Source organism: Leptinotarsa decemlineata, unplaced genomic scaffold (genome assembly GCF_025532065.1).
Source record: "Leptinotarsa decemlineata unplaced genomic scaffold, Ldec_3_MD MMD2_P_RNA_scaffold_2, whole genome shotgun sequence".
NCBI lineage: Eukaryota > Metazoa > Arthropoda > Insecta > Coleoptera > Chrysomelidae > Leptinotarsa > Leptinotarsa decemlineata.
In genome coordinates, this window is record NW_027412529.1 from 11,580,164 (window position 1) to 11,594,716 (window position 14,553).

The 14,553-nt window shown below is 34.3% G+C and overlaps 2 protein-coding genes across 3 annotated transcripts in view; both read left to right on the forward strand.

Moving 5' to 3' along the window:
* The window catches only part of rdgBbeta (cytoplasmic phosphatidylinositol transfer protein 1), a 512,064-nt gene that overhangs the window by 456,404 nt on the left and 41,107 nt on the right, over window positions 1-14,553 (forward strand). The window lies entirely within an intron of this gene.
* LOC111514146 (protein phosphatase PTC7 homolog) overlaps window positions 1-14,553 on the forward strand; it is a 76,843-nt gene that overhangs the window by 39,906 nt on the left and 22,384 nt on the right. For both annotated transcript variants that reach the window (XM_074183416.1, XM_074183411.1), the window contains one exon: window positions 9,706-10,022. In XM_074183416.1, the coding sequence (XP_074039517.1) occupies window positions 9,706-10,022 (317 nt within the window). The remainder of the gene's footprint in view (window positions 1-9,705; window positions 10,023-14,553) is intronic.

Genomic DNA, 14,553 nt, shown 5'->3' on the forward strand with positions numbered 1-14,553 from the left:
TGGATGTATGGAACTGTTCTGATAGATTTCTGATGCTCATTGAAGGATCATCAGCGACGGCTTCCAAAATATTTTCCTCCAATACAACGGTACGTACAGTCCTAGGAGCGCCCTCACCACCTCGTTTTGGCAAACCTGTACCTACAATAATATCGAAATAAAACAACGTGCTCAAATTAATTATCAATTATTACATACCTGTCTCCCTCAAGCTGCGATCGACACGCTCGAATGTTTCTCTTGACGGTACCGTTCGATTGGGAAAATGCTCGGAATACAGACGACGAGCTTCTGCAGCATTACAAAATGCTCGTCCATAAAATACATGCATATCTGCATATTCATTGAATGTAAACTGTTCGGCCATATCAAAAAAATTCAAAATATCCTATAGAATATTGACAATACAATGATAGTCATATGACAACGCACCACTCAACAAAACAAAATCGCATTCCAGTTTCTCATTTTTTATCAAAACTTTCTAAAAGGTTTTTTTGTCAACATCTGTGAAAGAAATGGAACATAATTATTCCCTGGATATTTTTCACCTGATCATGTGCAGCCGTTTTTGTAGTTCATTCGTTTGCTTTTTATTAGTATAGTAAATATTTTTTCCGATGTGCGTTTTTTCAGCTAAATTTAGATTCGTGTTAAAGAATTTCTCCCATAAAATTATAATTATCAGTGAAACTCCTCAACAGTTTAGCTGTGAAGAAGAATTTGAAACATTCGAATGTTGAGTTTCATGAGATTCAGATAACTGATCAACACGAAACGTGATTATTCCACACGTATTATGTACATACAAAATATGGAATGAATTCGATATTTCATAGTAGAGTAGCTTGTTAGTTTAAAAACACCACGAATCTACAGAACTTGATATTTCTTTTGAAAAAATATCTGCTATCACAATTGTGACTTAAACTTCCATATAGGTACTGTACTTTTTTTTTACGACTTCATTTTAGCATACTTTGTATTATTCCTGTTATAAATGTTGTTGAATTAACGTTATCATTATTATTTCTGCTTTCATAAAATTATTCATTTCAAATAATGGTGGACGAGCGGGTTTGATGTCGTCGAGTAGAACTACATTTTTATCAAGACTCGTTGCTCCGATCGACTTTCCACACGAGTACTTTTATTCATAAAATTGTCCAAGTAACCTTATTTTGTTGAAAAATATTGAAAAATATCTGTCATTTCAAAGTTTTGGGGTGTGGACCATCGGGGGTAGTCCGTTCCTGACTTTGTAGCAAAACAACTGACTCCTGCATGAAAGCTCATCGACGGAATTCATTTGTTTAGTCAATTACCAAAATTTGGATGATTTTGAATATTCACTTGGAAAGTTATCAAAGAAAAACATTTTTCATTTTGTAACTTCGAGGGCCCGTAACTTGGTAACGAAGACTTTTAGGAAAAAAAGTTATATGAAGTACTGGTGATATTTTGACCCCATCTATACATTCCCGAGAGGAAAAGAGGAAGTCCAGGGACACCCTGTATATATTGTTTACGGAAAACCGTCACCTTCGTGTAACTTGATAAAGACGACACTTCGTAGAAAAAGAAATGCTAGATAACTTCAAGCTAAACCGACCACTATTGTTTGATGAAAGATATGTTATTCAATGAATTTTACCACAATTAATGGAAAACAACGGAAAAAATCTGTGGTAACACGGGGAAAACCACCTCGATAAAATAGTGCCGTCATCAATATCGCTTTCAAGTGAAGAATTATTTTCTAATGTGAAAGGGTTTTAGGAGTAACTAATTTTTGGGAAAGAAAGTTTTTGGCTTTCTACTACTCCACTTTGATACAGAAAAAGGGGGTTATCTTCCAAAGAATTCAAAAAGAAGTAACTGTATACATAGATGTGTGGTTCATGCAAAGATTCCCACATTTTTCCGTATCAAGATGGAGTAGTAGAAAACCATGCGAATGATTTCTAATTTATTTTCATAACGAATGTTTGGAATACAAACTTATTAGAAAAAGTGTTTTCTGTATAAATCAGTTTCATATAAAAGTATTTATTTCGAAAGAATTTTTATTTCGTGTAATTCAATGTTTATATGAAAGCAGCTGTTTCAGGAGGACTTTCTTTCAGTTTGTGTTTCAAAGTTACTTATGTGCATGATCTACACATTTATGTATAGAGGTACTTCTTTTAGAATTGATTACTTCCTTCCTTTCATTGGAAGATACCCACACTTTTCTGTATCAAAATGCAGTAGTAGAAAGCCAAAAACTTTCTTTCCCAAAAATTATTTTCTGAATTATGAAACATATTATTTGTTTATAAGAATATGTATGTTTGTATCTAGGAGGTATTTCACAAGAGAAATTAGTAATTTATGTAGTTCAACGTCAAGCACTTTTTGTAGATTTTTCTTCCAATTTATGGGAGTAGATTAAGTTTAATTTTAAACACCATATTTTCTTATACTGATTAAAAGAGTACTAACAAAATATTAAAAAACAACTGAGAATGACAAATAACATCAAAATATTAACAGCTAGAAATCCAACATTGAGGAAAGGCAAATACAAGTTAATCAGTTTTTATTATGGCTAATAAGACGTGCAAACAAATGCAGGTATTTGTTGCTTATTTTTATGTTGCATGCTAAGGAAAATACAGTGCATTTCTTTAATGTCCCCACCGCCCTCTTTTTATTTTTTGAACGGGTCAACTCAAAAATTTTTGGGATAATGAAATTGATGCATGAATACTTTATTTTGTGAAATTTTGTGAAATTGACAGATTAAACTTTCCAGATGGCGACTGGGCGCTATCTGGGAAAAAAATGAAATGGAAAGGGGGGGGTCTTGTAACACATAATTTTGAAGCTCCTGACGAATACTGCACAACCCTACAGTGACGGCTCGTGCATTGGAGAACAGGGGAGGCTAAAGTCATAAAGACTATATACACATAGAAAAGCCCACCGGAGGCGCGAAAATTTTCATGTTGTTGCACGCTTTGCTTAGTACTAAAGTTAGAGCATGGACATGACAATACGTAAAAAGTTCATGAGGAGCTATGGACTTAATTTTAGTTTGTAAACCATTTAAATGGCTGGCCATGACCGCAGCCTCATGATATGTTTGCGCAATTCACTTTTGCCTAAATTTATAGGTGTCACACGTACGAATTAAAGAATTAAACAAATCGTCAGCTGTGCTCCCAGATGAAACATCATGAAAACCCATAAAACGTTTTACCACATTACCATTTTTAACATATCTAAAAACGATTGAAAGTTGTGATGTGCAGGTAATATCGGTAGTTTCATCAATTTTCCATGCAAAAAAAGAAACACATTCAATCTCCTTGCTTATATTTTCCTTAATAATATATGCCACACTGTCTATAAGCTCATTTTGAATGGTTTTTGAGATGCCCGAAAAAACGCTACCGTTTAAAAAAGTGCTAAGTGTGAATCATATTTTCCCCATAACATTAAAAGTTCCTTGTAATTGCCGCGATTAATCGAATCTTCGGTTTCATCGTGTCTGCGAAAAGATAATTCTTGGGAACCCGACTAAATCCCAATATCGATGAGTTTTTTCAAATTCGACCGATTTTTCCTTACCTGATTATTAAAAGAAATTCCTAATGGCCTCTTTTTGAGTTGCATCTAAAGCTGTTGCTATATTTTGTTTGCTAAACAACTTTAATTTACAAAACGAAAATATGTGCTCCTTAGATTTTGAATATCGTTCTGTAGAAAGAGGTAAATTTTTTAAATTGGAGTATCCTATTTTAGACCACGTTTGGTATTCGGTTTGTAAGGAAAATAAAACACAGGGCCAACAAAAAAGTTTTTATCGTTTAATGGAGCCGGTTAACCAATCGCATTTATCGTACCAACTAATAATAAATATAAAAAAAAAGCTTACCAAAAAGTGAAAACACCTTGAAATTGAAAGAAAACACTTCAAAAACACATTGAAAATATAATAAAATACTGCCTATTTCATACACAAATAACAAATATTATCAAGAAACACTAAAACGATTTACCGAAATATTTTTCAGCCCCGGTCCGTCACGGCATCCCGTCCGAGAAATGAAATAAAAAACAAACGCAGTCGTACACTAACGGAGACCAACTGGAGGCTATCCTCCTCTAACGCTATAATTTCTGCAACTGAAATTACAAATCGGGACGTATGTCGCTGGTTGAATCGGTCTCGTGGAGCCTGTGTTTTCTAATGCGGTCGGAGGCTTGGCTCCTTTGCAACGTATGGCATTTATTATTTCGGGTTGATGGTTTATTCGTTATTCGTTCATGGGCGGTGCGTTTGAGTTTTGTTGATGGCAGATACAGTGTGGTACGTACTACGTAGTGAGTGATAGTGTTTTTTCGGGCATATAATGTATTTATATAAAAAATTAATGGTAAAGCATTTAAAAAAAATAATCATAATTATTTGTCAATATCTTTCAATTTATTGCGATGAATAGCCTCAAATTTTATGTGGAGGCTAAGCCTGCCTTGCCTACTGTGACGAGCCGCCGCTGCAACCTTAGAATATGAAGTCAATATCTTCACCTACTACAAAATTGCGGAACATTTAATAATTTCCTGGAGACAAACACATTAATATCGATATTTTTAGAAATATGCCTTTTTATCTAGCATATGGCAATTCCAACTACCCGAAAGGGTTTGTTAAGTTTTTTTTGTTTATAAAAAATTGGGGTGACACCAACTCTCACGTTATCTGGGAAACATAAACCCAATATCCAGAAACAAATAACGTTTGTGCAGGAATATTGGAAAACCATATTGAAGTACCTCTATTCATTGATCAAAATTTAACAGGGAAACTGTATTGGAATATGCTGGAAATTATTGTTGACCCTCTCATCACTGAAATCGTCGAAGCGAATACTAATGAATTCGATATGGATATTGCATTCCAACAAGATGGAGCACCATCACATTAATCCAGACAAGTAAGAAACTATTTGGATACTACTTTTCCCGGTCGTTGGATTGGCCGTCGAGGTCCTACAGAATGGCCAGCACGCCCGCCAGATTTGACACCTTTGGACTTTAATGGGGCTATTCGAAGCAAAAGATGTATGAAACTGAACCTGCTTCAATATTGGATATACGGCAGTGAATAATAAATATTTGTAGACATATTGACGTTAGTGTGTTCAAAAATGTTCGGCTTGAAATATCGGATAGGTTGTTCATATGTTAAGAAGTTCAAGGCAACTATTTTGAGCATCTTCTAAACTGACCTAAAGCTTATTACCTCATTTTATGTAGTTAAATGTCGATATATTCAGGCAATTATTGAAAGTTCCGCCATTTTGTAGTAGTTGAAGATATTGACATTATATTCTAGGGTTGTGAAGAATTTATCAAGAGCTTCAAAAAGATGTGCCACAAGACCCCCCTCCTATTTAATTTTTTTCCCAGATGTCGCCTACTCGCCATTTTGAAAGTTTCATCTGTCAATTTCACTTCAAAATAAAGTATCCATGCATTTATTTCATTATCCCAAATTTCAATTTTTTGAGTTGACCTTTTCAAAAAATAAAAGGGGCAGCATTAAAGGAATGCACTGTATATTTCCTCTTTGCACAAGTATTATTGTAAAATTATTTTAAGAAGGTCCTCGAGAAACAAATATATGTTTAGCGATATGTCAATTTTTCTGTTGGTATGTAATAAGATCCATCAAATACCAACCTATATTGAGTTCCTTGAACTGACAGGCTCTGATTTCGTTAACCAATCAACTTTTTGGTGAATGTATCCGCTCTTTCACACACCCATGAACAGGGCCGTATTTGCTCATTTGTAACTATACTCTTACCAACTTTTGAAGAGTTTTTATATTTGCGTACAAAAAAATTTGCATTTGTTGAAAACAAATAATCATGATATATTCTGTTCTGAAGTTTGCATATTGCATTAGGTAAGATTCTGAAAAATATCGTACGAAATCTTTCATTTTCCGACAAAAATGCAAACGTGATCTGAATGAGCTAATGTATTATAAACAGTCGATGTTTAATAAATATGCAGAATTATTTCTATTAAAAAACAACTCGGTCCAAGTTATTGACCCGAAAATTTCCCTAGTAATCAATTGAATTTCATATTAATATATATTACGAAGTGTTTTCAAATAGTTTGTTCAATTAGTGAAAACATACTTTTTACAGTGCCTCCTTGAAAAAGGAAAATAACGTAATCGAATTGGAAAAATTAGGAAAAAAGTGTATATTGTCATGAGAAGATAAAAGATAAGATCGATGTTATACAAATTGATAAATCCGAAAATGGAGGTTGCGGCAGATATGATTTCAAATGGCGAATCATTGTCTTTGACGAAAGAAAAAGTGAATGATGGTACGTTAACAATTGCCTTGATGACTTTAACAATTATAGAGAAAAGTGTTGCTGTCGAAGTCTGGTTTCGTATATTCCTGCATCGAAAAAGTCTGATAGATCTACTAAAATTAACATTATCGTGTGCTGTATTTACCAAAGTAAATTGTAGTACTCATTTCAAAATGTGCGTTTGGTATTTTTGTTGGTTCATTTTGTTTTCGCGGAGTTATAATGATAATAGTAATAATAAATGTGGAAATCGAAAGAGTTCTTAAAAAATGGCATAAGTTTGCAGTACCAATAAAATTATTTGGAAAAAATGTATAGATCATCTATAGAATTTTAGATGAAAAGAAGAAGCAACTTTCTTTGGGTATTTTCTGCTTTCACGATCTGAAAAATATGAAAATTGTAATCGACAACTTTGTACACGTGTAGAAAGCGTAAACTTTTTAGTTCACTGCGTGAATTCAATTTTTGACAAACAAAATGTTCAGTTTATCAGTAACAGTAACAGTGGTTACTCTTGATACTGTTAATGGTTTTGCCTTCAAAAAACTATTTACAGGAACTAGTCTAAACTAGTCTTCAGAATTAGAAAAAATCTCAGTATATTGGCAGTTTTTTCTTCACTGTCCTCTTCATTTCCAAACTTCCTCGACAAATGTCAAAAAACTTTTTTTGGCAATCCACGATTCGTTTGCTTGCTTCACTTCAACTAGAGTGCATCAAAATCAGATATAAATTTTAGGGCAAACTTGTTATAAACACTTACTCCCATAAGTTGAGGGTTATTTTATTAGAGATTTATTTTTAGTTGTAGATTTGATTAATTAAAAACTTACTTTTTTTTCCAAAATTTTCAATATGCCTTATGATAAGTTTGCTGTTTTCGAATAATATTGAGTTGATTTGATGATTTGAATTTAATCGAATTGAATAATTCATTCACCTCTGAATGCTACATATTATTTTTCACATCATTCGAAAGTATTCTGTGTAAAATTAATCTCGTCCAACTTATTACATTCTATTATATATAACTTCACCTTGGCTGCGATAATTACAAATTTACCTTGCAAACCTCTAAATGACTTTCGTTTTCAATATTCCACAAATTATTATTGAACGAGTTCTTGGAATAAATTCTTATGGTAACGCTATATGGGATGTGTGTCCATCTGAATTTCATTTTGATAAAATACCACATATACTTGACAGTCGATAGTGAAATCTTTTTTTTTTACAGTTTGTCATTAATTCTCAGTTTTCATTATCATTATATGAATAATCAATTAAACATTTTGCACAAAAACCGAAATGGTTTTTCCTACATTTTCACATTCATACACTCATGAGTAAATTAGTTTGAAGGTGGTTGACAATGTTTCGTGGTGCATTTCATTATTTCGGCCTTCCATTGTCTGATTTGATATAAATTGTTTTGAAATCACTGAAAGAATCTGTAAAAATTGAAACGATTAGCTGAAAAATAACAATTATTTTAAGCAAAAAAAAACTGAAATTACAATGAAATAAAATACAAGCAAACACCAAAAAACAAAACAAAAGTGAACTATTAATACGAGATGAAAATTAAAAAAAAATATCAACAGGAAATGAAAATTAAAATTTTAAAGATTCCAAACCAAGTTACTTCACGAAGTTTCCATTGTTAGTATCCACAATCGTCTTCGGGTGATAACTGGATTCTTTTCTCCGAGATCTGATTATTTATAGGTCATTCGAGTGATTTCACCTATCCCCTCTTCCCTCTCTCAGCTTCATCGGTTTTAACGGGAACTGACCATTTGGCGGGAGTTGGTCGTGTTCCGCTTGATTAGAGGTTTCCGTATGTTGCGTATCTCTACGCTAGCTTGGCTCAATGCGTTGTTGGACAACATATATGCGGCTTCTTTGAATTTTTCCCCACCACCAGAAATACTCTGCTATTTCTGATTTTCTGGTGGTTTCTTCTCGCTGTGTGTGTTTCTTGTGCTCGGCAATGCGAACTTTCAATGACCTCTTAGTTTCTCCTTTTTCGTGAGGCTGCTAAGGATAGTGTTCCCAGATCTGAAGCAGGTTCTGATGTTATCTAGGACCCAATTCTTCTTATCCTTTCCGACAATTCTATGATGTAGGGAAGTACAAGTACTGTTTGTGGCGGCTTCTCTTCTTTGTGAGGCTCTTGCTGTCTTCTAGTTAAAGTCTGTTCCACCATTACTTTGGAGTAACAATTCCGTTGAAGGTCATTTTTGATGATGCCTAGTTCCTTTTCAAGACCTTCCTTTGTATTTCATAGCCCGAAAGCACGGTCTACTAGAGTCTTGATGATTCATTTTTTAGTCGATTGATGGTGGTTGGATTCCTGGTTCAGAAACTGTCCTGTGTGGGTGTGTTTTCGGTATACAGATGTTTCCCATTTAGTGCCGGTCCTCCTCATCAATACGTCTAAGATTGGCAATTCGTTGTGGACTTCCTTCTCCATTGTGAAAGTGATGGAAGGACTTACGTTGTTGATGTGATTCAGGAATATATCTAGTTTTCTTGCTTAATATACTTAATTGTTATTTTTCAGCTAATCTTTTTAATTTTTAGATATTTTCAGGGATTTCAAATCAATTAATATCATATTAGACAATGGAAGTCCGAACTAATGAAATGCACGAGTAAATTAGTTATGTATGAAGAAAATTTTAATCAGTGGGTTATTTTTTTTATAAAATTGTTTCTGCTTTTCTCTTTTTTTTTTCTATATTCGCAGCCATAATTTATTGTGAAGTTAGTTAGAACAGTTTCTCAACTTCTGAGAGTTGTCGTTCGTATGGGGGGCGACAGCTGATTAACGGAAAAACAGATTTTTTTTAAAACAGAACAAATTATTTGTATTATTTCCTTCAAACCGATATAATGATGAAATAATAATTTCAATACGACTTCACTGCATATATGAAACTTCGTCTGTTAGATAAGTCCCATGCACGTTGCTGCCTGGGTCGGATTTTTCCTGCACTAATGAGAGGTAATACCTCGAAACCGGTCTGCAGGTGATCTACTCGATTGATTTCAGCATATTCATAATTCAGTATCCAGCGTGGTATTAGCCGTAGAAGTAGTTGTTTTCCGACAGGATCTGTATTATAAAACTTTGCGTCCATTCAACCTTCTCTGTAACTCTTACCGTTTTCGAGATTCCCATACATCAACTTGAATTTCACTGACACCCGGAATTAATGAAAAATATTGATGTACCTAATTGATCCATAAAATTTTTCAAAAACCCGCCAAAATCTCGTATCAACTCAATTTTCCCTGTCTTTTCAGGTAGCAGCACCGCGTGCGTCGTCATTCTCAACAAAGAAAATAGCACCCTCTACACGGCCAACATCGGCGACAGCGGCGTCATGGTGGTGCGCCGCGGCAAAGTCATCCACAAATCGGAGGAACAACAGCACTACTTCAACACTCCCTTCCAGCTGTCGCTGCCGCCTCCAGGCTACCAGCAAGAGGTGCTCAGCGATCAACCCGACTCTGCCATCACCGACAACTTCCCCGTCGAAGACGGGGACGTCATCCTCGTAGCCACTGATGGCGTGTTCGATAACCTTCCGCAATCCCTCATCCTCAACGAACTTGTAAAGGTAAGAGAAACAATGCGACCTCAATTTTTGCTGCTTCCGTCCATGTCTTACAAGTCTCCAGAAAATACTGCAGTCAGTGCAGTATCAAGGGCGTTTTGCCTTTCCCCTCTTTTTTCATGACGCCCATTTCAACAATCTTTTTCCTCTACTGATTCGTACAGGGCCTTTGTTGGATGTTTGTCATATTCTTCTGTTCATATTCTTCTAATTTAGGTTGTTTACAAATTTCTTATGTGAATAAATTGGCTGATATTTGATATCCCTGCAGGTTACCCTTGTACCTTTTTTCGCCTCGATGACCACCTGAGTTGAGTCCACTTGATATTTCTGCCCCCCTAGGCATGTTGTTATGTTTTTTAATGCCCGCCGGCGAACCTGGTCGGGGCCGCATAGACCCAGCATTTTTCTGCTCTTTCAGATTGACCTAGGGTGTATTATGTGTATTATGCCCGCCGGCGATCTAGACTCAAGCTTTCCTTACTTGGCCTGCTCCTCTCCACCTCACTACTTTCCACGTTGCTGCGTTTATTGCCAGCCGGCGTTGCAGACTTAAGCCCTATTGACTTAGTTATTCCCCCTCTTTGGTAGTTGAAACTACCCTTTGTGCGGCACTCCTAATGATATGTCCATGCCCCTTGGTTGTCAACTCTACTGTTACCCAAGGGAGTTCTAATGGTGCGGTATGGATCTCCCATCCTTGTGAGTTTCCGAAAGTATACGAGAGCATTTCAGAACATTCCGAAGCGTTCCGGAATATTGAAATAGGTATGGTATATAATAATATGTACTAAAAGACAGCACAAAAGAAAAATTTGTCAGTTCGCTGTTCCGAACTATATATATATATATATATATATATATATATATATATATATATATATATATATATATATATATATATATATATATATATATCAAAAAAGCAATATAACAATGGCATAATTGCAAACGCAAAAAATAAATCTAAAACGGCCTGGACTATTATAGGATCAGGCAAAACATCAAAAAGGAGGTTGGAACCAATTCACTTAACTATTGATAACAATATTGTACAGGCACCCCAGAATGTAGCAAATCACTTTGTTGAATATTTTAATACCATACCCACACTACTGGCTAGCAATGTTGAAGAATCATCAGAAGAACCCACACTTAGATACTTCAATCCTTATACTTTTTCATTTAAACCAACAACAGAACCAGAAATAAATGATATCATCAAAAACCTAAAATCCTCTCAATCTACTGGTAATGATGAAATAAGTCCTAATCTTTTAAAAAAGTGTTCGTCATTTATTGCAGGCCCACTAACTTTTGCCATCAACTGCTCGTTGAAAGAAGGTATTTACCCAGATAGTTTAAAAATTGGAAAAATAAAACCTATACATAAAAATGGAAATAAAACTCAAGTTGAAAATTACAGGCCCATTACTGTCCCCAGTGCTTTTGCAAAGGTTTATGAAAAATGGGTGTCAAATTCAGTCGTTTCATTCTTTGATCTTCATAAGCTATTCAATGAAAATCAATTTGGTTTTAGAAAGGGACGTTCAACAACACAAGCTATAATAAAACTACTAAAAGAGCTATGTAATAGTCTAGATATGGGTAATCGAACTCTGGGTATTTTCTTAGATCTAAGTAAGGCATTTGATCTTGTAGACCACAGAATTCTACTAGACAAATTGGAAAAGTATGATTTTAGGGGAAACTCACGTAGATGGTTTGAAAGTTATCTCCAAAATCGAACACAATACGTTGAAATAGATCAGTATCAATCTAAACGTTTAAAGTATACTATTGGAGTACCACAAGGCTCTATTTTGGGACCTCTACTTTATATAATTTATGTCAATGACTTTAAAGGAAATTTTGTAATGTATGCGGATGACACAACACTACTGGTTAGTGGTAAGAATGTTACATCCACAGTAGACTTGGCTCACAGGGAAATTTTAAAAGCCCAGGACTGGTTTTCTAGCAATAAATTAATCTGCAATGATAAAAAATCATCCTTCCTAAGATTTAGTTATGCCCCAAATGGTCATGATCACAGTTTACTGTTAAAATCACAGCACGGTTTAATGAAACAGGTGAATTCAATAAAATTTCTAGGACTTACTCTCACTGAAGATTGTAAATGGAATCAACATATTAATGAAATATGTAAAAAAATAACGCCTATGTGTTACTGTATCTATCAACTCAGTAAAATTATAGATAAGTCGGTGGTACTCATGTACTATCATGCCCAATTACACTCAACAATCTCATATAGTATAGTAGCTTGGGGCCTATCACGTGAGGCACAAAGGGTATTTATTTTACAGAAGAGAGCTGTCAGAAACATTCAGAGTGTAAATAGACGTACTAGCTGCAGAGATATATTCAAAGTTTTAAGAATATTAACTCTCCCATGCATTTATATGTACCAGCTGTTAATTTTTGTAAAATCGGATCAGCGACCTTTTACCTTCTTAAACAAAAATAATTACAGCACAAGAAATTCAACATTGTTAGAAATACCAAATCATAGACTGGCTAGATCAGAATCAAGTCCAATTTTCATGGGTGTCAGGCTATTTAACAAATTGCCAAATCATGTTAGAAAAATGTCACTAAGAAAATTTAAACCGTTCCTAAAAAACTTTCTGATTGATAAAGCCTACTACTCCATTGAAGAGTTTATAAATGACTTATCAATATAACTGAAGAATTGAGATTGTCATCTAGGGTTGTTAATATATTATAATTTTACCTAGTTATAAGTTTTAATATATAATTTTACATAACTGTTCATGTCCTATATGTACATAATTTTTTCTTTTTTATAAGTTTATTTATATCATATTACACTGACTTGTTCTATATCATTGAGTTATGATCCAGAAGAACCAATAAAATATTATTATTATTATTATTATTATTATTATATATATATATATATATATATATATATATGATGCTTTATAATATATATATATATATATATATATATATATATATATAAAGCTCAGATCAGACCTTCTTTGGAGTATTGTTTTCATGTATGGAGCCCTGCTTCTAAGCATATCCTGAAGCTGCTGGATTCCATCCAGAAAACAGCCATCTGCCTAATTGGAGATACGAACCTCACTTGCAACCTTGATAGTCTGGAATGAACATCGAAGAAATATTGGAGATTTGTCTTTCTTTTATACAGCGTGACTCACGGTCGATGGTAGGTTAGACGTTTCTGAAAAACGCAAAGCATGATTTTTCTGAAAATTTCACCTCTCACATTTCCTTACCTGTTTTATCGATCTAAAATATTTTCAGCATTGCGGCGTTGCCACGTCCATCAAAAAGTCCTAGCAATTTTATTTTTTTAAATGGAACACCCCGTATATTATTACATTTTTGGAATCGCTGTGGTATTTTAATACTTTTTTGTTAATAATGTCCTATACCTAGCTCTATCTGTTTTCGATTAAAAAAATAAATTGTGCTAAATATGGTCCAAAACATAGCCTTAATTGAAATTAAGTACATCAGTACTCTCAATTCATGAAAAGTTGATATTTTGACGATAGTTTGGACAAACTCGAAATATTCAAATAACACCAAGAAATCGACTCCATATCATACAGGGCGTGCTAAAATTACTATTATTTCCATTGAGCATAAAAGTAGTCAAAAGTTCATTTTTTCAAATGAAACCCCCTGTATATTACTCGGTAAATTGAAAGTTGGTGAAAAATGCTTCAAGATGATATATCATGTCCCTATACCTAAATCGTCAAGTTTTGTCAATAAAGTCGCTTCTTCTAGAAACATTATTTTTTTTAGAATTTGGATTTAGGTAGCAGTGAAATTATCAAGCTTATAGTAGTTCGGTTACTTTTATAAGTAATTTACAAAGAGTTATTGACGGTGTTTCGAATCATCTTCCAAAATGAATGCAAATATCGATTATTCAAACGAAGTTCTTATGAAATTATTTATTATACAAATGAACAAAGTGATCAAATCATTGTCAGAACGTGTAAAAAATTCAACCAAATGTATCCTGAATTAACACCAATGAACGAGAGGAAGTTTGTAAGGTTACAAAATAATTTTTTCAACTATGGCTGAAAGTTTCCAGGGAACAACTATACCATCTATACCAATGTTTTTTGTACGCGACTTGTGGTTGCTTTTTCAATTTCCTGGGGATCCAGATCTTCAATACTTTCGTCTATTCGCTACTATTTGCCGTCGCAATTCTTCTTTGGTAGGCACTGGAGTACTGTATACCCTTTCTTTTAAAACACCAAATAAAAAAGTCAAGTGGCGTGAGATCGGGTGATCTCGCTGGCCAATCCCACCTCCCTAAACGCCTAAACCAACGATCGTCGAAAAGTTCGTCAAGTTTCCTGGAAACTTCCTGGGTGGAATGAGCTGACGCTCCGTCCAGTTGAAACCACGAATTCCTATATTCCTCTAAAAGCAATTTCAAGAAAATCGGTTACAGTCGTCCTTAATATTTGGAGAAATCTCTCTGCATTCAGTG